Below are 22,710 nucleotides of genomic sequence, written 5' to 3' on the forward strand. Positions count from 1 at the left end.
ATCACTACTTTCCCATGTGCATTTTACCACAAAATTTGGTTCTAATTTTGTTGGTTCGCTTGCTGTTAGTACTCATGTTAGCTTCTGCCATTCTTTCCACCGTGTCCTGGGTAAAATTTTGCATATCCGAGTGGTTGGATTCTTTCATCAGTTTTTGGTTAGTGACTTTCGTGGTCTGCAGTTTTAGCTGCTTTCAGTTTTATTTTGTGTTGAAGTTTTTTCTATGAGATTTGAGTTTTACAGGGTCAGTTTTTAAAGGTTGCAAGAAGGGTGCTTTTTCAGTTTGCTTATTATTTTCAACACATCTTTTACGTGGGTAATTTTAGCTTTGTTGATCACCAACCAGCTTTGTTTGGGGTGCTTGGTTTCTCTCAAGTCAAATTATCCCAGGTAATCTGGCCAGAAGGCCCATAGGGTCAGAATGGCAGGTCAAAATGTCTTGCTGCTTTCTTGAAGACTTTGAAACAAGCTTGCAAAGTACTTTCCTCCCTTTGGATTTCTCCTGTCTGGGTGTTGCCAGGGCTCTCCTGTTAGCGACAGAAAAGAGGAGGTACTAGAATTTGGCCTTCTAGGAAGGGTTGTATTGTCCTTATCATCAGAATCCCTCCCTCCCGTCCCTGTGACCTCCCAACTTCACAAACACATCTTGCCTGACCCTAGGCAAACGTGGAAAGGCGCAGCTCTGGTACACCGGAAAGCACGGTGGATGGGGAGGTAGGAGCCCCGTGCCGGGACATGTCTTCTCTCCTTCTTGAACTCCTCTCCCCACCCATCCACAGGGTTGCTGGCCAGAGATCTGTCAGAGTTCTTCCGGGTTTCTCTTTCTCTGGGTGGGGATGTGGACTCTTAGGATGTCAGGAAGCAACTATAGGAAACCCCCTGTGTGGGTGGAGCAGAGGTGTTGCTCAGGGCTCTCTGCCTGGTTCCGGGTCCTGGGACCCTGCTCCCCGCCCCTGAACCCCACCTCCCCCGGCTCCAGGTCGGAGCTGGCTTGCCATTGCAGTGGATCTGCAGAAGAGGGTTCCAGAGTGTGCGGAGAGCGCGCTGGGGAGGGGAGCTATTTGTTCCTTTGCAATCATCACTGTACTGAGCGGTTCCCTGGGACAGTTGAACCCAGGAGAACTGAATTCATCTGTGTAAGTAAACACCCATCTCCCCTTAAAGGAAAAGCCCCTGTGCAGCCTCTCTGGGCAGCTGGAATGCTGCTCTGTGAGTCTGGGCGTTTGTTCCTTCTTTCTTTCTTCCTTTGATTTCTTGCTGTCTCCTTCAATTAGGCCTGTGACTGTTTTCACATGGCTATTTGTATATACAAGCCATGCCAGGCATCATCATTTGTGTTTGTCTAGATCAATAAGAGCAGCTTTAACCAAAAAGTCCAGCTGAGAATTTATAAATACCCTTCACCCCCCTCCCCTCCCTGGAAGATGTGAAAACACCATCCCATTAACCCTCCAAAGCAGTTGGTGGACTTGATCAGGGAAGATGTGAAATATAATTTCTTTGAATGTGCTTTCTCTTTACCCTTTTAGTGGAATTTGATCAGTGTTTAAGCAACTGTAGCTGATTCCCAGCCCACTTCAAAGCAAAAGCCCTTCACTGTGCCTATTTGCAAAATTACCTTTGAGAGACTGAAGTGTCGGAAATGCATTTAGACATAGATTGTGCTTTATATTAGCTCTCCGTTGCCCCATAAAATGGGCTTGGGCGTATCTGAGGCAGCTACCAAAGGAAACTTAAAAACAGATTCTGGCGGCAGCGATTCTTCTGTGCTCACTGTGGAAAAGAAGGGGGTTAGAGATTTAAGTTTATGTGGATCTTGAGGATTTTAAGAACCAGATTTCTTTTTGCTCACATTAGGGGAAAAAAATAAAGCTCAGATGCCCCGTGATATCTCGTTACGTCAGGTTTTCCTATAAAATGTCAAGACGGCAATATTGGGTTTCCTGGCTTGCTTTTCCCCACTGTGTCTGCTCTTGCCAGAATTTTTATTAGGGGGAGGGGAGCATTCTCTACCCCTCCTCCCTCAATGAAATCATTTCTTCCCTAGCCTTTAACCCGTTAAAGTTTGGGAAGGGAGTACTTTGATTTTACGGTTAAATACAAAACTTCCCTAGTGACTGTGGCTGGAATTAAGGTGTACTTAAGGCTGTGGTAGCCCTGGTGGGTCCTGGGCTGGCTGGGTGCTAGGGTTTGGTATGGAAAGCAGCTTGCATCACCTGCTTTTCTTCCCGTGCCTATGGCTTCCCCAGGCACCCCCTGCAAAGCCAGGCACGATTCCAGCTGTGTTAAAAGGCCCTGGGAAGTGTTAACTGATCAAAAATGTTGAGTAACTAGGATTATTATTATTTTCACCCTGACCAACTTCAATCAGACTGGCATATCTGCGGTCACCAGGTATGCCGCAGGCATGGGTGGAAGCTGTGCTTGTAAAGTGAATGTGTGTAGGCCAGGTGTGGTGGTTCATGCCTGTAATCCCAGCACTTTGGGAAGCCAAGGCGGGTGGATCCCTTGAGGTCCGGAGTTCAAGACCAGCCTGACCAACATGATGAAACTCCATCTGTACTAAAAACAAATACAAAATTAGCCAGGCATGGTGGCACATGCCTGTAATCCCAGCTACTTGGGAGGCTGAGGCAGGAGAATCACTTGAATCTGGGAGGCAGAGGTTGCAGTGAGCCAAGATGGCACCATTGCACTCTAGCCTGGGCAACAAGAGTGAAACTCTTGTCTCAAAAAAAAGAAAAGAAAGAAAAGAAAAGGGAATGTGTTTGATGGAATCTGTGCTTGATTAAGCGAATGTGTTTGATCCAAGAGGGCAGGGAATTCTGGAAGAGACATTAAGTACAGACTGACGAGTGTCTTGTCTCACTGCAAAAACCTCCTTTCTCTCTTCCTTCCTAGTCCCCACTGAAAATGGAGTGGTAATAGCTTAGTTCTCACTTTGGGTTCAGGCAAGAGAAATGGTACCCAGGAGGTACAGTTGAGTAGAGAGTCCTTTAACTCTCTTCTTTTTTCTCACTTCTCTTTGTTCCACTGTTCTCTCTTTACTTCTGCCTACCTTAGCAGCATGCTGCAGAATAAACCCTGCTAGGAGGAAGTTTGAAATCTCTAGGCTGAGAAACTATGCAGAGAGCAAATGACCTTCTGAGGGCTCTGGGTACAGAATCTTGGTATGATAGGTGGGTCTAGAGCCGACAGAGACTCAAGGCTCTAGAGTCTTTAGCCTTGATGAGACACATGAGCCTGACGGGACAGCGAGAGTGAAAGGGAACGCTATTCATAATGACACGGGGTCAACACATGTGAACCCAACTGTCCTGAACAAACGGGGGTTTGTGGTTGCACTACAAAGCCCAGGCTCCGTTTTGATTTGGAAGGAGTGACGCCTTCCTCTCTGGAAGCTTAGGCTAGGGTTGCAAGCTGAGGTGTTCACATGGACAGACAGCGTGCAGGAAATGGGGCCTGGTGTAAGGAAACAGAGCAGAACTCAGGGTTCATTCGCAGTCTAAAGGGGGCGTTGGCAAGTCGGCATCAGACAGTAGCAACTTGTTGCCAGATCTTCAGAGTTTTTTCAAGAGAAGCCAAAAATCGAGATTTACATATGAAATCTCCCAGTTTGTAAAACTTGGCAACCATTTAAAAATTTTAAAAATGTTATGCAGGCCAAACACAACATCTGTGGGCAGTGGGCAGCTGCCTGTTTTTGACCTCCAGCCCAGACCGATTAATTGATGGCTGTCTTCTGGGTCTCCCAATTCCGGCAACGGGAAGTTTCTTAAGGAAGTTGCCTGGGCTGACCACAAGTGAGGTGGGGAAGTGGAAAGAGGAGCTTGACTTGGCTTCAGTTGATCATTTGCACAATAAATATGTATTGAGCACCTGTTAAGTTCAAAGTACTATCTGTGTTGGGCCATGTTTCCTAGTCTACATTTTGGGATGAGCTGTGTCTTCCTCATGCTGGTGGACTCTTTATGCCCTGCATAGGGATGGTTCGATGCTTCTCCCTGAGATTATAGCCAAGATGGATGCAGTGGGAGGAACTTCAAGTGGGGGAATGTTGGGGAAAGATCTGGGTCTGATTGGCAGACCCTGCCAAAGTGAATTGTATTTCAGGTTAACCCAGTGGTAGTCCCCAGGATGAGACAGTCTTCAACTGAGGAAAGCCCTGGGGATTTGGAAGCTAGAGTAGAGAGAGCCTAGCCAGGGACCCTTGTCTGGCAGTCCCTGAAGGCTGTACCAGGACCAGGAGGCAAAAATCACAGAAGAACAGACTCCATTCAGCTCCATATGTGGCAGAACTTTCTAACAGAGCTCTGTACCCTGTGGCTGTTGGGCCAGATGATCTCTAAGCTGTTTTTCATTACCTGGAAAGTCCGGTATCTTGAGGCTGCCCCCTGCACACCCATTAGCCTCCTGAATCTTAAACCTGCTCTGGTTCATGGCTTAACTTGGGGTCCGGTGCCCCAGAAAAGCCAATATAAACTCTTAAGTTGAGGCCAGCTCAGTTTACCTGGGGATGAGGTGAGGTGCTATGGGGAAATAAAGGCTTCTCTAATGCTGGGAGGTGTCATTCGTGTTTTCCGTTCTCCTGCTCTCTGAATTTTAAATTAGGGCCGGTCATACAAACCTCACAGGCTTGTTCAGTCAACAAAGGCACAGAGAGCTTAAGTCACTTGCTCAAGGCCACGTAGCTAGGCAGTGAGGAGCTGGGGCCTGGACCAGCTCATCTGTCATCCACTGCTCTTTTACTCCCTTTCCTAAACTGTTAGATTTTAATTTCCTTTTGGTATATTCATTCTTTTGTGTGTCTCCTCTCCCCACCCCCCCATTGTTTCTAGAACTGTCAGTGTTCAAATGTTTAATAGCTAGGTTTTTTTTTTCCTCCCGTACACTTGGCCAGAAGTAGGAATTCATCACCATCTGTGAACATTTACTGCGCCTCCATGGTTTGCGTGGAATTGTACTAGAAACACTCAACCCCGGGGCTTTGTTGGCAATAAACTAGGTCTTTCTGCAGAACTTTTGAGGACAAATCACCAACGGGTTGGAAAGCATTTCCTTCAGGAATGGCAAAACTCTTATTTTTCACCTTGTTAACGCTGCTCTCACCTTTGTTTCTCCCCTTGTGTCAGTCTTAAGTGTGTTAAGTGCTTTTTTCTGCTCAGTGTCCTAGATAAGAGGTTTCCAAATGATGTCCCCTGATCTGTACCCTACCCCCAATTCTCAGGCTTCTGGATAGACAGAGAATGGACATCTGGTTTGTTTTGGAATGACAGGCTAGACTAGAGGCGTCCAGAGGCCTGGTAACGGCAGAGGCTGCTGGCATCTTAAGACATTCAGAAACCACTGTGCTAAATAACGGTGGAGCTGTAGTGATCTCAACATTTCAAGGAGAAAGGAGCTTATGAAGTAGGCTTGTGATGTTTGTGAAAAGGGCCCTGTGGGGCATCTGGTGGGCACCCCGTGTAGAGCTGGAACACAGGGACATGATCCCATGTGCAGGAGACAGCTCCAGCCTCTGCATACCCGTCGGCGCACTCCTGGGTTGGAACATCCTCTTCGTTTTCTCTGGCATGTCCTTTTGCTCAATGAATCATTCCCGGCCAGGCCAGACGTCCTTGCTGGATCCAGAGCCAGCTCTCTGCACCAGCCCTGTGATTCTCTAATGCCAGCTTGAAGTTTGGTGACCCATCTTGGGATGCTTTGCCTGTCAAGGCTTTTCACTGATGAATAGTTGTTACGAGCATGTCAGCCAGAATGGTACTTTTCAAGTCATACAGTAATGGATCTGTATGATTTTTTTTGCACAAAGAACTAAATAGCTAAGATACTAATGTGGCAGATATGCCATAGCTACCTTTTCAGTGAAATCTTTAGTGTACACATTTGTCACACTGAATTAGAACATATTAAGGCAGCTCATTAATGTTTCAGTATTTAGAGTTTGTCATACAATGAGCAAAGACAGACATCGTTGACACAGTCTGTTGGAGCAAAATATGTCTAGGCTTTTGCTTGCTTTTTGCATTTTCAAATTCACATTTCTATCAGAATTTTTGAGTTGTTTGTTTGGAGGCAGAGTCTCACCCTGTAGCCCAGGCTGGAGTACAGTGGCCCCATCTCAGCTCACTGGAACCTCCGCCTCCCAGGTTCAAGTGATTCTCATGCCTCAGCCTCCCAAGCAGCTGGGACTACAGGCATGCGCCACGATGCCTGGCTCAGTTTTGTCTTTTTAGTTGAGATGGTTTTTACCATGTTGACGAGGCTGGTCTCAAACTCCTGGCCTCAAGTGATCCGCCCCCCTCGACCTTCCAAAGTGGTGGGATTACAGGTGTGAGCCACTCTGCCCAGCCCTAGGGAGTTTTTTTTTTTTTTTTTTTTGAGGTGGAGTCTTGCACTGTTGCCTGGGCTGGAGTGCATGGCGTGATCTCGGCTCACGGCAACCTCCGTCTCCTGGGTTCACACGGTTCTCCTGCCTCCTCCTGAGTAGCTGGGACTACAGCCCGCCTCAGGTTCCCAGAGTGCTGAGATTACAGGTGTGAGCCACCGCACCTGGCCTTTTTTTTTTTCTTCTTTAATGTTTGTATTGAGGTATAATTAATATGCAATAAATGGCACATATTTAATGTGTACAGTTTGATGGTTTTGATATTTGTATATGCCCATGAAACCATCACCACAATCAAGATAATGAACATGTCTGTCACTCCTCTAAAACTTTCCTCCTGCCTCTTTGCAATTTCACCATCTTGTTTGCCTGCTGCCCCCTGTCCCTAGGCATCCACTGATCTGCTTTCTGTTATTATACATTAGTTTGCATTTCCTAAAATTTTATATAAATGGAATCATACTATATGTATTACTTTTGTCTGATTTTTTTTTTTAACACAGCATAATTATTTTCAGATTCATCCATCTTTTGCATGTTTTAGTAGTGACTTTTTATATTTCTTTGTATGGATATAAAGGGAGAGATTATTTATTTTCATTTTCATTTTCAATAATATATTTTCATTTTCAATAATATATTTTCATATATTATTTTCATTTTAAAAGTTTCTCCTGAAGTAGTATTTTTTTTTTTTTTGAAAATATGCTTTGAAAGAAATTTGTTTAGAATTCATTTGGCCCTAAAATCCACGTAATCAATGAGTTAAATCAGTAAATATAATATTTGGCATCTACCATGTTTGCTATATGCCAGGCTTGATGGTGCTTGTAGGGCATAGAAGAGGCTCCTGTCCTAGCCAGTGATTGGTGTGTTCAGGAGGGCCTATCAGTAGTTCACTAGTGCACCATATCCTACATGTGATAGAGCTGTCATGTTCTTAGACACAAAGACGGCTGTTACACTGTTATTTGCAAAAACGTTGAGGTCTTGCTTTCCACAGGCTATGGCCTGATGCGCGTTTCCAATTTTGCACAATGTCACAGCAGATATGCCTTCCACGCCCTTGGTCTTTCACAGCCAGGTGTGGGGCTGGAATCTCAGAGCTACGGTTGCTGTGATTCTCTGATTCCTGCTCAGGGGATTGCATGATGGGGGCTGGAGTGCAGGCAGGAAGTTAGCCTCGTGGATTCCCTCATCCTCACAAAGCCAGGCGCACAGGGAGGTGGTGGGGGTAGGGAGTTGCCATGGGAATTTCTTCCCCAACCAGACAGAGTGGAGTGTGTTGCTGGGGAGTTGGAAATGTATCCTCTTTTCCACATCCATTGTTCAGTCAAGTTCTCCTGAAAGAACACTTCTTACTGTGTGTAAGAAAAATCAATAAGCCTCTGATAAATAGTCCGACTGTTGGAAAAGGGACCTTGGAAGTATCTGGTCCAGCCTGCCCATTTTATAGGTGAGGAAGCTGAGGCTCAGCAAGCAGGAGTGACTCAGGAATAAGCACTCATAGCAGAGCTGGGACTTGGGAAACCCAGGCACTACTTTAGACCTTCATTTTCATAATCCGCGAGGGTGGGAGTTTCAAGAAGGCTTGGCAAAATTTGATAGGACTGGGAAAGAGGTTGTTAATCTCTCATCCTGTGCTCAAGGATGCTGTGCCATTTAAAAAAAAAAACAAAACAGAAAAGACAGACAAAATAATTCTCCCAGATGATGTTTCTAGAATGTTCTCACATCTTACAGTCTCCTGACCTTGCACAAGCTTGTTCCAGGAATAACGTTAAAATTCACGAGTGGGTGTTCGGCGACGTCATTGGGCAGGATTTTCTGGTTCGTGAATGAAAGGTGATAGGTGACACTGTATGTCAGTGTAGCGCTTCTCGGTTTATGAAGGGCCTTCATGTGCAATCTCTATGTGAACCACTTCCCACATAGCCCCTTTATACCAGTGAGGAAATTGGCCCCCAGAGATGAGGCACTTGGCCTGAGGTGGCCCAGGTGGTAAGGAGAGGAGCCAGCTTTCCAATGCAAGTCCCAGTCTCCTGTTGTTTCCACCGTGTCCCCCTGCAAGGCAGCTGGGGTGTGCAGAACAGCAGCTTGACACAGTGGGAAGAAGCTGGGCTTTTATGTTCAGAGTTCAGAGCTCAGCTCTGCTCCCCTGCCTGCTGGGTGACCCTGTGGAATACTCCTAACCTCTCTGAGCTTCACTGTCGTCTTTTGGAAGATGAGACCCTGTCCTACAGGATTAAAGTAGTTCAATATAGAGTGCTTACTATACAACTTGCTTCTAGGAAGCAACTGGTCGGTGTTACCTCCTTAACGAGGGTGAAGTAGACGTGGGAATACTAGATGTGAAAAGAGAGCCTATAAAGCAAAACTGAGGACACATTTACATATACCAAGGGGTGCCCAGCCCTGTTCTTCTTGCACATAGAAGCTTACATGTTTCCTAGATTGAGCCATTAATCTTTGATTTTTTTTGCAAAGGAAGTTAAGACAGAGGTTCTCACCAAGTGCCTTGCACATAGTAGGCCTGTAATACAGACTGGATGATCAGCTGCTCTTTGGAGTAGCACAGAGTATGCCTACACACCATTTGAATAAAATGCGACAGCCTGCCAGAGACCAGACTTTGAAGGTTATAGACCCAGGGCGCGTGGTCAGAGCAGCTGTCAGTGGAGGTGCGGCCTGGAGCGGGTAGTGTGGAGGCTGGAGGGTCCTGTTCCATGGCACCAGGGTTGAGTGGGAGTCAGTGCAGACTTAGAAGAGGGGATGTGTGTTCCGGGGTGGGGAGCGGAGAGGGATTTCTCTCAGACACTTAGATGGAATCTCAGGTCATACAGAGACATTGTCTCTGTGTTTTATATTTTCCTTTGAGAACATCGCCGTTTAAGTAACTGACGCTCTGAGTGGGGAGAGAAGAATGAGCCTTTTCCCTCTATTAGAGCCAGTAGCCGCGTCTTCAGGTTCAGACTTTTTAAGGTGTATGGAGACAAAGTTGGGTCAGTGTTTGTAGAAGAAAGGCTCTTTCTCCCTGTCTCCCTCCTGCTTAATCCAAGGAGCAGAGAACACCAGGGAAACTTGGAAGTAGCGGGGGTGATTCGGGAGCTAGATGGGGCCTGACGTGTGAAGCTGCTACCTGGTTACAGCCAGGCAGAGTTGGAAGGGTGTCCTTCGGTGGGGTGAGAAAAGAGCAGTCTCCCAAGATTCCCCTGCACCCTGCCAGGCCCTGCCAGGGGCCCCTCCCACCGTTCTTTGCTCCTTCCACGGAGACTGTTTGAGAATTCAGTGATTCACTTCCCGTCGTCAACTCTTGTTTAACGTTCCCCTCCATTGTTACCAAACAATCCAGGCCCCAGTGATGTGTGGTGTTCTGAGAGTGGAGGAGGGAAGAGAGAGAGAGAGAGCCAGAACTGTTTACAGAGCCGGGGAGATGGGCCCGGGCTTGACAGCCGGGCCGACTTGAAAGACAGGCTACAGTGGAGTGTGGCCCCAACAGCTGGGTGTGTGCAGGGTGGGAAATGCCAGGCACAGCCGCTCCTCCACAGAAACCACTCTGTTCTTTCTGCTCTTGATGGAAGCTCCTGCCCTTTATTGTGGTGTTAGCTTCTTTGTTCAATTACGCCGACAGCTGAGTTTTCTGTTTGGGGCCATAGTTTTGGGGTCATGATTCCTGGAGTAGAAAAAAAGAAAGCAACATAGGAGCTCACTCAGAAGGATCCTTGGGTAAATGCCATCCCTTCCTGGGCCCCAGTTTCCTCACGTGTTCGGGGGGAAAAGAAGGTGGTGGTGAAATGCCCCCCACCAGCTCCAAAGTCCTGTGGTTCTGAGGCTGGAATATTCTGCAAAAGGACATTTGCACACCACCCTTCCACCGCCCCCGCCCCAGTGTCGCGTCCAGGTCCAATTCTACCAGCCACAGATGTGAGCATGTCTGGAACCCGTCTACCTGTCTCATTCATTCCATGACCTCTGATTTTTGAGGTCAGTAATTCTGCAGCCTCCCTCACCTTTCTGGTTTAAAGCAACCTCCTCTGTCAGGAAGTTGTTTGAAATCAATTTAATTCCTTTATATCCCACATGACAGCTACGACTGCCACCGTTTAGTTGATGTTGGTGTCGGGTTTGGGGCTTACTTGGTTTTTGTGTTTGCTTCTAACCTGCAGAAAGAGTCAAAGTTCTGAAGTTTTCTCTCTCATCCTTTCTGTTTGTTGCTCCATGTACAGTAGGGAAGAGGAATTTGTGTTGGTAGAGCCCACATTCTTGATTACTTATTTGCTCTGCTGCTATTGATGATTCAGGTTTTCTCCAAGGCCCTAGGTGCCTAAAAGCATTGAAGGAATGAAAAGTGTGGACACAGAACACCTTTAAGCCACTTCCCCCTGCAAATTAGTGTATTTCACAGGTATTTGGAATGCTAGAAGGTGCTAGAAGGTGAGCAGACACTAGAGATCTGTTGAACCCATCATTTTTTAAATGAGATAATCCATACCATACCTAAAGACTCCTCCATGAGTCAGTAGCACAGCCAGAGGGAGGACCACACACACCCCTGTCATCTAATGAGCGGCCAGGGCTCCAGTCCATCCCCAGTGTGGCCCATATATCCGTGTGCTTTCTCCTCTATTAAATCCAACACTGATAAAAATCGCCAGTTAACAAATATTTGTTGAGCAAGTTTATTGCAAATCGTTCTATTTAATGTCTGCCTACAACCTTAGCCACAGATGACTCTCTCTCCCTGGTATGGCAAGTGGGCAGAGCTTCCTTATTCAAAAACATTTTAGCTTCCTGCACCTCCCCACTGGTTGCTTTCACCTAACTGGCACCTGTGGCTGTCATTCCCCTGCTGTTTTTAATTGCACCTCTCAAGACCAGCTGATTGCTTAAAGAACATTTCTGGTGTCGGGCCCATGGCAGTAATGTGCGTCTGTGGATCCCTTTGCTGTGAGGCTTGACTTCTCGATCGGGTTCACGAGGCTGGTGGGCAGTCTGAGATCTTTGCTTATTTCTTACGTCTTCTGAAAGGTGCTGTGAAGCTTACCAGTTGCTGCTGCACATTATCAGTTAGTCATTCCATTACCATTACTATTTTCTGAGCAAATGTGACCTGCAAGCCCCATGCTCCATCCAGGATGCAGGCAAGGTTAAGCTGGGTTTCCTTTCCCTCAAGGCGCTCCTGGCACACTTGGGAAGGGAAGTCAGAAACACACAGAAGTCACTTCATCATAGTAGGCCTTTGGTGCTAATTGATGATGAATTTGAAGAGTGCGGGACAGTGGGGACGGTGGACTGTAAGAGTTCGAGGAGGGGAGGATGGAGAGAGGTCATTTTTGCAGAAAGCCACAGAGTGGGTTACTGTTTGAGCTGGAAGATAATTGGACCTCCGAGGGCTCTGTCCCCACCTGCACCTCAGCTCACTATGCTGGTGGCCAAGAGTGCAGGAGCCCCACATTCAGATGCTGTGGCTGCAACATTTTACCTCCACTACTTGGGCCTGTTCAGCATTTGGAGTTTCTATGCCTGCAAATTAGGCCTGTCTAGGAAGTGGGGGTGAGGTGGTGGGTGGGCAGGCGCTCTGAATCTCAGCTGGAACTGGGTGGGCTGATAACGGGGAGAGTTGTTAAGTATCTAGGACCCAGCGGGAGGATGCCTCACCTGGAAGCCTTTCCTTGTTCCTGATTGTAACTGTTTTAGGGATGCAGTTTTCAGACAAGGGCCACTTAGTTGATGAGGCCGGCTTAATCCAGGATGGCTGTTGCCACCCTGACATTGTAAGTGTGGGCCTGGCTTCTCTGAAGTCCTCCCTTCTTACTTGTGTGGAATTCCTATCTTCCTGCCCATAGGGGTTCTTTGCTGTCTTAGGTGAATTGCCCCAATGAACCAGAACCTTTTGTTTAGGTACAATAGGAGGTCTGTACCCTTAGACAGAAAGGAATGCTAATTGGCCACTTAACTGTCCTCAGGGTACAGATGCCAGAATATACAGGACACCCATTCTTTGTTACCATTTGGGATGGAAACTGCTTATATAAGCTTGTAAAGCTTTGGTTCAGAAAGCAAGAGAATGTGTATGGAACAGAATGTGTATGGAACGTTAGCAATTGGTATCATGCAAATGCTGCATTTTTTGCATGTAAAGGTACCTCTTTAACTCCATGGTCCTTAAACTAACTTTTTCAAGAAACATGGTCATTTTCCACCCTTCCTTTACTTCCAGCCCCCCATTCCTACCCAACAGTGGCTGAACTGAAAGGTTTGCAAATTCTGAAGGCTTTGGGGCTTCTTTTAAAAACAGGGACTGAGTTGTAAATGTCGTAAGACTGAGATGGGGAATGTTCCTTTCCCAACCATACTGTGTGACATTTGCTAGGAATTGTTGTAAAATCACTGGAGTGAGCGCTTGTCCTGAGGCACTGCCTCTGCGCGTGAATGTCACTGAGTTGCCCGGTTGACCCGTTGCATGTTATGCAGCACTTGTGACACTGTTTTATCTTTCTGGCCGGTGACTCATAATTAAGGAAGTCAAAACTGTGCAATTAACATAAAACCTCCTCATTTGCCCTCTTCACCTTTCCCCAACCCCCGCCCCCAGTCAAGAATGCCCGCCTGCCATTTTCTCTAAGTCTTTGGAAACTTTAAGATTTGTTTTGATAGAACAAGGCCTCCAGTTATCATCATCATCGCCCGGTTCCACTTGTTTTACCCCAAAAGTCTGTGAGAATCTTTTCCAGGAAAAAAAGAAAGTAAGTAAGTAAGTCCCACCCCCAAGCGTGCAGTCTGCCCACGGGAAGTGATTCATGGTGCTCCGATTCATGCAGACCTGACTGCAGGAGGCGAGAGGCTGGGAACCAGGTCTGGGAAAAGAGGGCAGAGAGAGGATACCCAGACCTAATGGCTTCTGCTCTGTGGAAGAAAGTGAAAAACAGAATGACTAAGAGTCCTGTAATAAGAATTGTTTGTTTTGTGAAGTTGAACTAATAGTGAGGTTTGCCGGCAGATAAGACTTGAGAAATTGCAGTTGTCAGGGAAGGGGACTTTTCCATGTCCTGCTTTTTTTTTTTTTTTTTTTAATTTTTAAGAGAGCAAAGCTATTTCTCAGTCTTTTTTTTTGAGATGGAGTTGCGCTCTGCTGCCCAGGCTAGAGTGCAGTGGCACAATCTCAGCTCACTGCAACCTCCATCTCCCAGGTTCAAGTGATTCTTGTGCCTCAGCCTCCTCAGTAGCTGGGATTACAGGTATCCGCCACCACGCCTGGCTAATTTTTTTGTATTTTTAGTAGAGACAGGGTTTCGCCATGTTGGCCAGGTTGGTCTTGAACTCCTGACCTCAGGTGATCCGCCCACCTTGGCCTCCCAAAGTGCTGGGATTATAGATGTGAGCCACCACACCAGGCCTTATTTCTCAGTCTTAAAACATTCAGGTATTAGTGGAAGGCCCAGATCTGTGTTTCAGTTCTACCTTGCCTCCTCTAAGCCTCTTTTCTTTTCTTTGGGGAAGAGGGTCTAAGATAAGACCATTACCTCACAGTCTCCAATAGCTCTTTCTCCCCAATTTCCCTTTTATTTATTTATTTATTTTTGAGATGGAGTCTCTCTCTGTTGCCCAGGCTGGAGTGCAGTGGCATGATCTTGGCTCACCGCAACCCCCACCTCCTGGGTTCAAGCCATTCTCCTGCCTTAGCCTCTTGAGTAGCTGGGACAACAGGCGTGTACCACCATGCCCGGCTAATTTTTGTATTTTTAGTAGAGACGGGGTTTCACTATGTTGGCCAGGCTGGTCTCGAACTCCTGACCTTGTGATCCACCCGCCTCGGCCTTGCAAAATGCTGGGATTACAGGCCTGAGCCATTGCGCCCAGTCCATTTTCCCTTTTAACCTTTCTCCCCAAAGTTAGAGTTTTTGAAAAATAATTGATTTTTTAAAAATTGACAAATAATTGTCCATATTCACGGGATACACAGTGATGTTTTGATGCACATTAATGTCATCATGGTGATCACATCAGGTTAATTAGCATCTCCATCATATCAAGCATTTATTTCTTTGTGTTGAAAGCGTTCAATATCCTTCTATTTGAAATTATGTAATATATGATTGTTACTATGTATGTTACTATATAAGCATTCAATATCCTCCTATTTGAAACTATGTAATATATGATTATATACAGTAACAATCGTATATTACATAATTGTAAACTATGTAATAATATTGTAATATATGATTGCTAGTGAAACTGTCTAATATATGACTGTTTAGTATAATCATCCTACAGTGGTATAGGACACCAGAACTGATTTCTCCTCTTTAGCTGTAATTTTGAGGCCTTTAACAGGTCTCTCCCCATCCCTCTATTCCCTCTCCCCTTTTCAGCCTTTGGTATCTTCTTTTCTATTTTTACAAAGTTAAGAGTTTTGGGGCTGATACATGTTTTTACCTAAATACTCATTTTTTATTCCACCAAATGGATCATCATGTTGTCGTAGAATGAAGGAATCCTTTCTGTCCTATGGGCATTTTATTTTCTTCTCCCTCAAACTGATAATGCAAATTAATTTGATTCCCCAAAGCACTTTGGAAACAGAGAGACTCTTAAGTGTTGGCTACACGAACAGGCCCGCTGCCAAGCCAAGCGAGAGGCCCAGATCACCCGGAGTGAGAAGATGGGTCTAAACACACCTGGCTTTGTGACTCCATTTCAAGCTCCCTGTATTGTTGGAGGTCAGCTTTAGGGGTGAGGGATTTTAGTGAAAGCTGAGGTGAGGTCCGCTGTTGCCTTAAGCTCATCAGAACATTGCCAAGGGCTGTGAGTATGCTGAATGGGTCCATGAGTGATCTCTTAAAAAGACATAAACCATCTTCAGGCCTAATTTTCAGCGGAGTGAAATGGCCCCCCAGAAGATTCTGTGAAGCCTGGCAACTTTTCCCTTTCTTCCAGTAGTCACAGACCAATTCCGATCTTTGTAGCATCTTTTATTTGGGACTTGAAAGTTCTATGATCCTGCTGACACTCGTGCTTGGAGAAAAAAGTTTGTGAAGACCAAAGCTACTAAATAGAAAAGCCCTGAACACTCCGCTCCTCCTCCTCCTTCAATATTTAACCATCTTTGCATGGGGGAAGGGAGGGGCTCTCACCAGAGCCAAAAGAGAATCTCTGCTGATTTAAACCCAGTGTGCTTTGTAGTCATAGAGAACTGAGTTTGGAGTGTAACATCTAGGTTCAAGCCCAGGCACTGTTCCTTGCTGATCCTGGAAGACTTTGGGCAAGCCACTCAGCATCAAAAATTTTTCATCTGTACAATGGGAGTGATGATACTCAGCCTGCAGGATCCCTTTATCCAATGAGTTAGTGAGTGAGAAGTGCTGGGTAAACGCTTGCTCTGAGGTGTAAATTGCTTCTGTTTGGCCAGGCGCCGTGGCTCACGCCTGTAATCCAAGCACTTTGGGAGGCTGAGGCAGGTGGATCACCTGAGGTCAGGCGTTTGAGAGCAGCCTGACCACAATGGTGAAACCCCATCTCTACTAAAAATACAAAAATTAGCCAGGTGTGGTGGTGCATGCCTGTAATCCCAGCTACGCAGGAGGCTGAGGCAGGAGAATCACCTGAACTGGAGGTTGCAGTGAGCAGAGCTAAAGGAGCGATACTCTGTCTCAGTAGGGGGGAAAAATTGCTTCTGTTTACCCCCATCTTGCTTATCTCAGCGCATTTCCTTAGCCTAGGGGGATCTCAAGGGGAGGGAAGAGAGCAGATTTGCCCCCAGGGGACATTTGGCAATGTTTAGAGGTGTTTTTTTTTTTCAGTTGCCACAGCTGCAGGTGGGCGTCCTACCGGCATCTAGTATGAGGAGGCCAGACATGCTGTTAAACATTCTATACATGTTTCTATACAGGACAGCCCCCCAGCCCCCAACAAAGATTAGCCCAAAACATCAGTAGTGCCAATGTTAAGAAACTCTGGGCCTCGCCAGATCCATAGCCCAAGGTTGAAAAGTTCTTGGTGTCTGCGTGCTTTACAGATAATTATCATCAAGCTGAACTTTCTCCAGTAACCAACCTTCTTTTCCAGAAAGTACACATTCTGTGCCTACCCATGGCCCTTGGGAGGTGGGATGGCCCAAGGTCTAGGCGATCTTTGTGTGTTTCCAGTAGAGTCCAGCCCTCCCAAGGTTAAGGCAAGTAAGGCAAGGTGTTTCCTGGTTTCCTCCTCCAACGGTCTGCCCAGGAGCCTCCTGCAACTTCTGTGGCTCCTGCCCAGGCTGCCCCATCTGCCTGGGGCACTTGTCATGGACCTGAGCCGACTGCTGTGGAGAACTAGCAGGGGGAAAGAGAGAACTAAATATAATGGGGAGAAGTGAAGAAGAGGCCAGCTGCTGGTCTAGAGGATGGCATAGGGGGCTGCAGCCTGGCATTTTATTAGGTTCCCCCTAGACTGGCAGCATTCATGCCTGAAGCACTAGATATTGTCCATTTATAAGTTCAGATGAAAATTGAGTTGTTCTTGGTGGAAATGTTTTAGTGACTGGTATCAAGGGTTGTGAAATTCTGTCTTCAGCTCTTCATGGCCAATCTAAACTGGAACATTCAAAAATATGCTTAGTACACTTACAGAACTTGTTGAGAACACTCAGGAAACTCAGCTAGAGACAGAGCACATGGTCACTGTGGTAGAACTTGCAGTGAGACCTCAATTATCTAGAACCTGGCCAACCACATACTTGACCTCACTAGATTTCTTTGTGGCACCAAATGAAAAGAACAGGCTAATGTTGGAAATGGAGTTTAAATAAACAACAGTTTTAAAAATCTTTGAAAATGCCGGGGGTGTAGTATATTCAGTGTACATCCTGAGTTCCTTTTGTCTGTGACTCTTTGATTTCAAGCTTCAGAAAATTACAATTATAGGCTAATTATTTTTACTACTGCTAATCATAATATAGTCAAATTATAGGTCTTTCAACCAGAGTCAACAACTGCTCAGTCCCTTTTTAAAAAAACAGAAAACACTTGTGATCTTAAAGACCTTCAGGCAACTTAAGATTCAATACAACAAAGAAAAAATTGTCTTGCTGTTCTTAACTTACCAAAGCAGGAAAGCAGACTCACATGTGTTTTACAAACGTCATTGGCAAGAAGGTTGGCGACACCAGCTTGGTTGCAAGGAAAGAGGCAATTGCGAGGCCTCCTTCTCACGCTGCAGTAATTTGCTGAGTGACCTTGAACAAGGATCTTACTAATGCATCAGAGTCTGTTTCCTTAACCCCAAAATGAAGGGATTGGACCAGGTGCCCTCAAGGTTCCTCAAGGGTCAGCCGTCACAGTTCTCCGAAGTGAGTTTTCAGGCAGACATAGAGTTAGCCAGAGTGTCGCCTCACCAGGACATTTTGTTTTCTGAACATGGGGCCTCTGTGGTTTGTCCCATGGACCCAGCGGACTGGGTCCATAACTCCCTGAAGAACTTCTCCCCAGCACAAAGGATGCTTTGGATTTGACTGTGTGTACCAAAGGGAATGAGTGAACCCCCAAATCAAACATCCCTCTTGGCAGACAGTGTTTTCAGGGCTTTCTTATTTGTTCCTGTATTAAGCAGTTATCCGGGGGCAGTCCATTGCATGGGAGAAAGAAAGGCATTTTCTAATACTTGCATATTAAAGAGCAGCAGAAAGAGAGCTCTCAGGGTGAGCTTACAGTTCAAAGACCAAATGGAACCGAGGCAAGGAGACTTTCCAGCCACCAGCAGAATTTTTTTCTGCCTTCCCAGAAGGTCTGATGGAATGAGCACGTCATCCAAACTTGAAGTCACTCAAGTCTTGCTTTTATTTTGAACCAGAAAAAAAGATAAAGAAAACCGACGTAGAATGCAAAATTTAAGTAGAGTATAAAGATTTTAGGCCGGGTGCGGTGGCTCACGCCTGTAATCCCAGCATTTTGGGAGGCCGAGGCGGGTAGATCACAGGTCAGGAGTTCAAGACCAGCCTGGCCAACATGGTGAAACCCTGTCTCTACAAAAAATACAAAAATTTAGCTGGGCGTGGTGGTGGGCAGCTGTAATCGCAGCTACTCAGGAGGCTGAGGCAGGAGAATCGCTTGAACCAGGGGGGGCGGAGGTTGCATTGAGCCAAGATTGTGCCATTGCACTCCAGCTTGGGTGACAAGAGTGAAACTCCATCTCAAAAAAAAAAAAAAAATTTAATTGCAGGTGAGTGAACACAGGAATAGTAGGGTAGCTTGATTACTGTCAAAGGGAAAGAGATGGGGAGGATGTGAAACTATAAGGGCAGATGGGCGTATCTGCTGTAGCATATATGTTCTGGGAACATGTGTGTATGTATCAGTGTGAGTTCAGGGCATTCATTGGCAACCCCGAGGTCTAAAACAGCTCCTTTTTTTCCATTAAACATAGCAGATGGGAAATGTCTAGATATAGAATAAATTGAGGTGAAATGTACGCTAGAGGTTTGTTTTTTGGGTTATTAATGTGCTATTTGGGGCTGCTTTAAAAAATGAATACTAAATGAGTATTTGGGGGTAAGTTCATATTTTATGCAAATTGACTCCAAAGCCTCTAGGTAGGTTGTCCTTCTGAAATAGTTAGGTCTTATCCTGGTATTGTATTCAAGATCTGGGCATAGGGCTATGCCCCATTTAGAATTAGGGGAAAGAATCTGAGTCACGCAGGCTGGCTTCACGTTATATTAAGTCTGGGAAAAGTTAGGAAAGTTGGGTAACTCTCAGGTGCTGTTTCTCAATCCATCTATGGAGATAATGATACTCCAAGTTTACTGGGAAAACTGGTGGTGGAGTCAGTGCATCAGTCAGCTAGTGTTGCGTAACAAAGCACTCTAAAAACCCAGCGGCTTAAATCCATTGTTTATGCTTACTCATGCTTCTGTGGCTCACCTGGGCTTGGTTCCTTGCTACAGATTTGGCTTAGGTCTGCTCCACGTGTTTTCATTTCTGGGCCCAGCGTATGGGGCAGTAGCTGCCTGGGGGTGGGCAGGTGGGAGAGGAGGAGGTCCCATGATGATGGCAGGAGGTACAAGAGGACAGGCAGAGACATACAATGGCAGTCTGTCCCTTCTGCTCATATTCCACTGGCCAATACAAGTCAACAGTCTACCCCAAAGTCAAGGGACAAGAAAATACATGCCACCCATGGTAGGAGGAGTGGCAGAGCCACAGAGCAGAAAGTGTGGCTGCCGAGAGGGGTGACTAATTCACTCTGTCACAGTCATCAAGTGGCCAACACGGTACCTGGTACATAGTCACTTCCACCTCTGTTGTTACTATTACTACTCAATGGGCAAGTTGAAAAAGAAAGTTTGTCTGAAAGTGACTAGAAAGTTCAGTAGTAAGAGCATGTGTGTGTATTAAATAAAATAGGTTTCAACTGAAATATGATAATGTTAACAAATTTACTCTTTGTTCACTTCTTTGGCCCAGTTAACTGGCACAGTGCTTGGGATATGGTAGGTGTTCAATAACTATGTGGTGATTGATGAATGGTCACTTTTTTTTTTTTTAATTTCCGAGATGGAGTCTCACTCTGTCACCCAGGCTGGAGTGCAATGGTGCAGTCTTGGCTCAAGCAATTCCCCTGCCTCAGCCTCCCAAGTAGCAGGGATTACAGGCGCACAGCACTGCGCCCAGCTAATTTTTGTGTTCTTGGTAGAGACGGCGTTTCATCATGTTGGCCAGGCTGGTCTTGAACTCCTGACCTCAGGTGATCCACCCACCTCGGCCCTCCAAAGTGCTGGGATTACAGTCATGAGCCACCACGCCCAGCCGAATGGTCACTTTTAATAATGGTGATGCAGCATGGGATAACAGAAAAAGCGCTGTTCATCCTACTTGCCTCTATCTCCCATGTTTCAGCCCTGGTCTGGGTTTGAATCCTGGCTCTGCCATTTACAAGGTATATGACCTTGGGCAAGCCTCCTGAGTTCTCTGAGCTGGGCGAGGGTCCTGGGGGTGTTGCCATTTCTGCGTGCTCACATAGCATTCGTGTGCCTGGCACATAGTGCTGAATAGATTTGGCATGTTTCTGGAACTTACGTACTCTGCTCCTCACCTTCTCCCAGCCTCTGTGTTGTCCCACAGATGGCTGTGAGTGGCTGATGGGTGGAAGTGCAGACGTGAGTAACCCTTGGCATGAGGTGGGCCCCAGCCCCACCCTCTCTCCTTGGGGTGCACTCTGGCAGGCTTCACCTGCGCCATCGGCTTTGGGCTCTGGCATGGCCGCATCCTTGGCTGTGGCTCTCACCACCATTTTGGGATACTTTACAGGTCCCACTTGAAGCCAATGGGAGGAAACCTAATTTCCTGTAACAGGAAATTGTTCTGCTAGGGAAGAATATATTTAAGGATTAAAACCTTCTGTCAGAGGAACTTGAGGGAGTTGCTAGAGAAAGACCTTTGGGGGTCTGTCATCAGGAAGCCAGTGGGTGTGGGAGAGGAGATCTCAGTCATAAACGGGGAGGAGGCCCAGCAGCAGGTTCCTGGGACTGTACTCCTCATGCCAGCAGCTGGTCTTGGGCTGGGAGGAAGGGCTGGGCCAGGGAGAAGAGTGGGTCATAAATAGACCATTTTCTGCAACCAAGCATATTTATGGTAACATCAGCTCAGAATTAAGACTTATTTATTGGATTTACTTAGTGGGCCCAGTGCCCTATAAGGCTTGGGAGGGTGTGTTCTGGACACATCAGCTATATTAAATCCAGCAGCTGAAACTCCACATTCACTCTTATTATTTTGGTAAGCATTGCTATATATTTTGAGTGGGGCAGAGGGAGAAAGAAGGAACAATGCCAGGGCTCTGGGCAGCCCAGACTCCGACCCAAGAGGAGTTGTCGCTGATGCATAAGAAGTAAATGAGATTCCCTCCCTGTCATGAGTTTGGGAATTGCATGGCCCAGAGAAGCAGGGTCCAGATGACTTTTAGAAAATACTGCCAAGCCAGATTGGTGGTCGTGTGCTTGCGAGCTGGAGAGTGAGAGGTGCCTGTCTCCTTGCCATCAGAACCCAACCTGGGAGCCAGGAGTGCTGGCCACTTGGCATGGCCCTGATACAGACTGCTGTGTGATCCTGTGACATGCGCTTTGCCTCTCCAGGGTACGGGTGTACAGTGAGGTGGGACCATTGTAAGATGTGCCTTATTACCCACACAGTGTTGTGGTGGGGATGATCTGAGATAAGGAACACAGAAGCCTTGTGAAAATTTAAAGCACCAGACAGACATGAGGACTCACTGTGACCCTCCTGGCTGTGCACCCAGATGGCCGAAGCAGGGAAAGAGATGTGTTGTTGAGGACCTACTGTGTTCCTTCCTTTGCCGGGCACTATCATAGTAAAGAGGCAGTAATGGTTACATGACAATACTGACAATAGACTTTCTGGAATATCTTTCTGACACTTTCTGGAATATCTTTTTGGGTAGTGTCCATTCAAATCATATTATCTCTTTTTTGAAAAAATTGATTGTTAATATTGAGTGTTCTTACTAATATTTCATTTTTAAATTTTATCCCTCTGGGGAAAAGAATTTTTTTTTTTTTTTTGAGACAGGTTCTCACTCTGTCACCCAGGCTGGAGCGCCGTGGTGCAGTCACAGCTCACTGCAGCCTCAACCTCCTGGGTTCAAGCGATCCTCCCATCTCAGCCTCCCGAGTAGCTGGGACTGTAGGCGTGGGTCACCACGCCCAGCTAATTTTTCTATTTTTTGTAGAGATGGAGTTTCACCATGTTGGCCAGACTGGTCTCGAACTCCTGGGCTCAAGTGATCCACCTGCCTTGGCCTTTCAAAATGCTGGGATTACAAGTGTGAGCCACCACGTCCAGCCAGTGTTTCAGATGAAAAATATTAAGACCAAGACACTAAGTGATTTTTTTCAAATTTGTACAGTTAGCAAGTACTGAGTCAGTATTTAAACTCAGGCTTATTAAATCCATTGCCTTTTTTTGGAATGGTGGTATAATTTATAAATAATAAGCCATGCATATTTAAAGTGTGCACTATGACAAATGTTGATATATGTATATACCTGTAAAACCACCATAGCAGTAAGAGAATAAACATAACCTTTACCCCCCAAAAAGTTTCCAAGTGCACCTTGGTAATTGCTCCCTCCAATCCCTACTCCCTCCCTGTAACTCCCTCTGTCCCCAGGCAATGACTGATCCCTGCTTTCTGTCACTAGATTAAGACTAGTGTGCCTTTTACTTTAGTTTAAACTGAAATATGATAATGTTAACAAATTTACTCTTTGTTCACTTCTTTGGCCCAGTTAACTGGCACAGTGCTTGGGATATGGTAGGTGTTCAATA

The 22,710-nt window shown here is 46.2% G+C and overlaps 1 protein-coding gene across 4 annotated transcripts in view; it reads left to right on the plus strand.

Moving 5' to 3' along the window:
* Positions 1 to 22,710, plus strand: part of SMAD3 (SMAD family member 3) — a 140,229-nt gene that overhangs the window by 73,749 nt on the left and 43,770 nt on the right. Inside the window, exon 1 of one of the 4 annotated variants that reach the window (XM_011968557.1) lies at positions 622 to 714. The exons of the other annotated variants lie outside the window; for them this stretch is intronic. Coding sequence (XP_011823947.1) covers positions 707 to 714 — 8 coding nt within the window. The 5' untranslated portion in view covers positions 622 to 706. Of the gene's footprint in view, positions 1 to 621; positions 715 to 22,710 lie in introns of those variants that run through there. 4 annotated transcript variants of the gene reach the window in all.

The sequence above is a fragment of the Mandrillus leucophaeus genome, unplaced genomic scaffold (assembly GCF_000951045.1).
Source record: "Mandrillus leucophaeus isolate KB7577 unplaced genomic scaffold, Mleu.le_1.0 Scaffold12, whole genome shotgun sequence".
Classification (NCBI taxonomy): Eukaryota; Metazoa; Chordata; class Mammalia; order Primates; family Cercopithecidae; genus Mandrillus; species Mandrillus leucophaeus.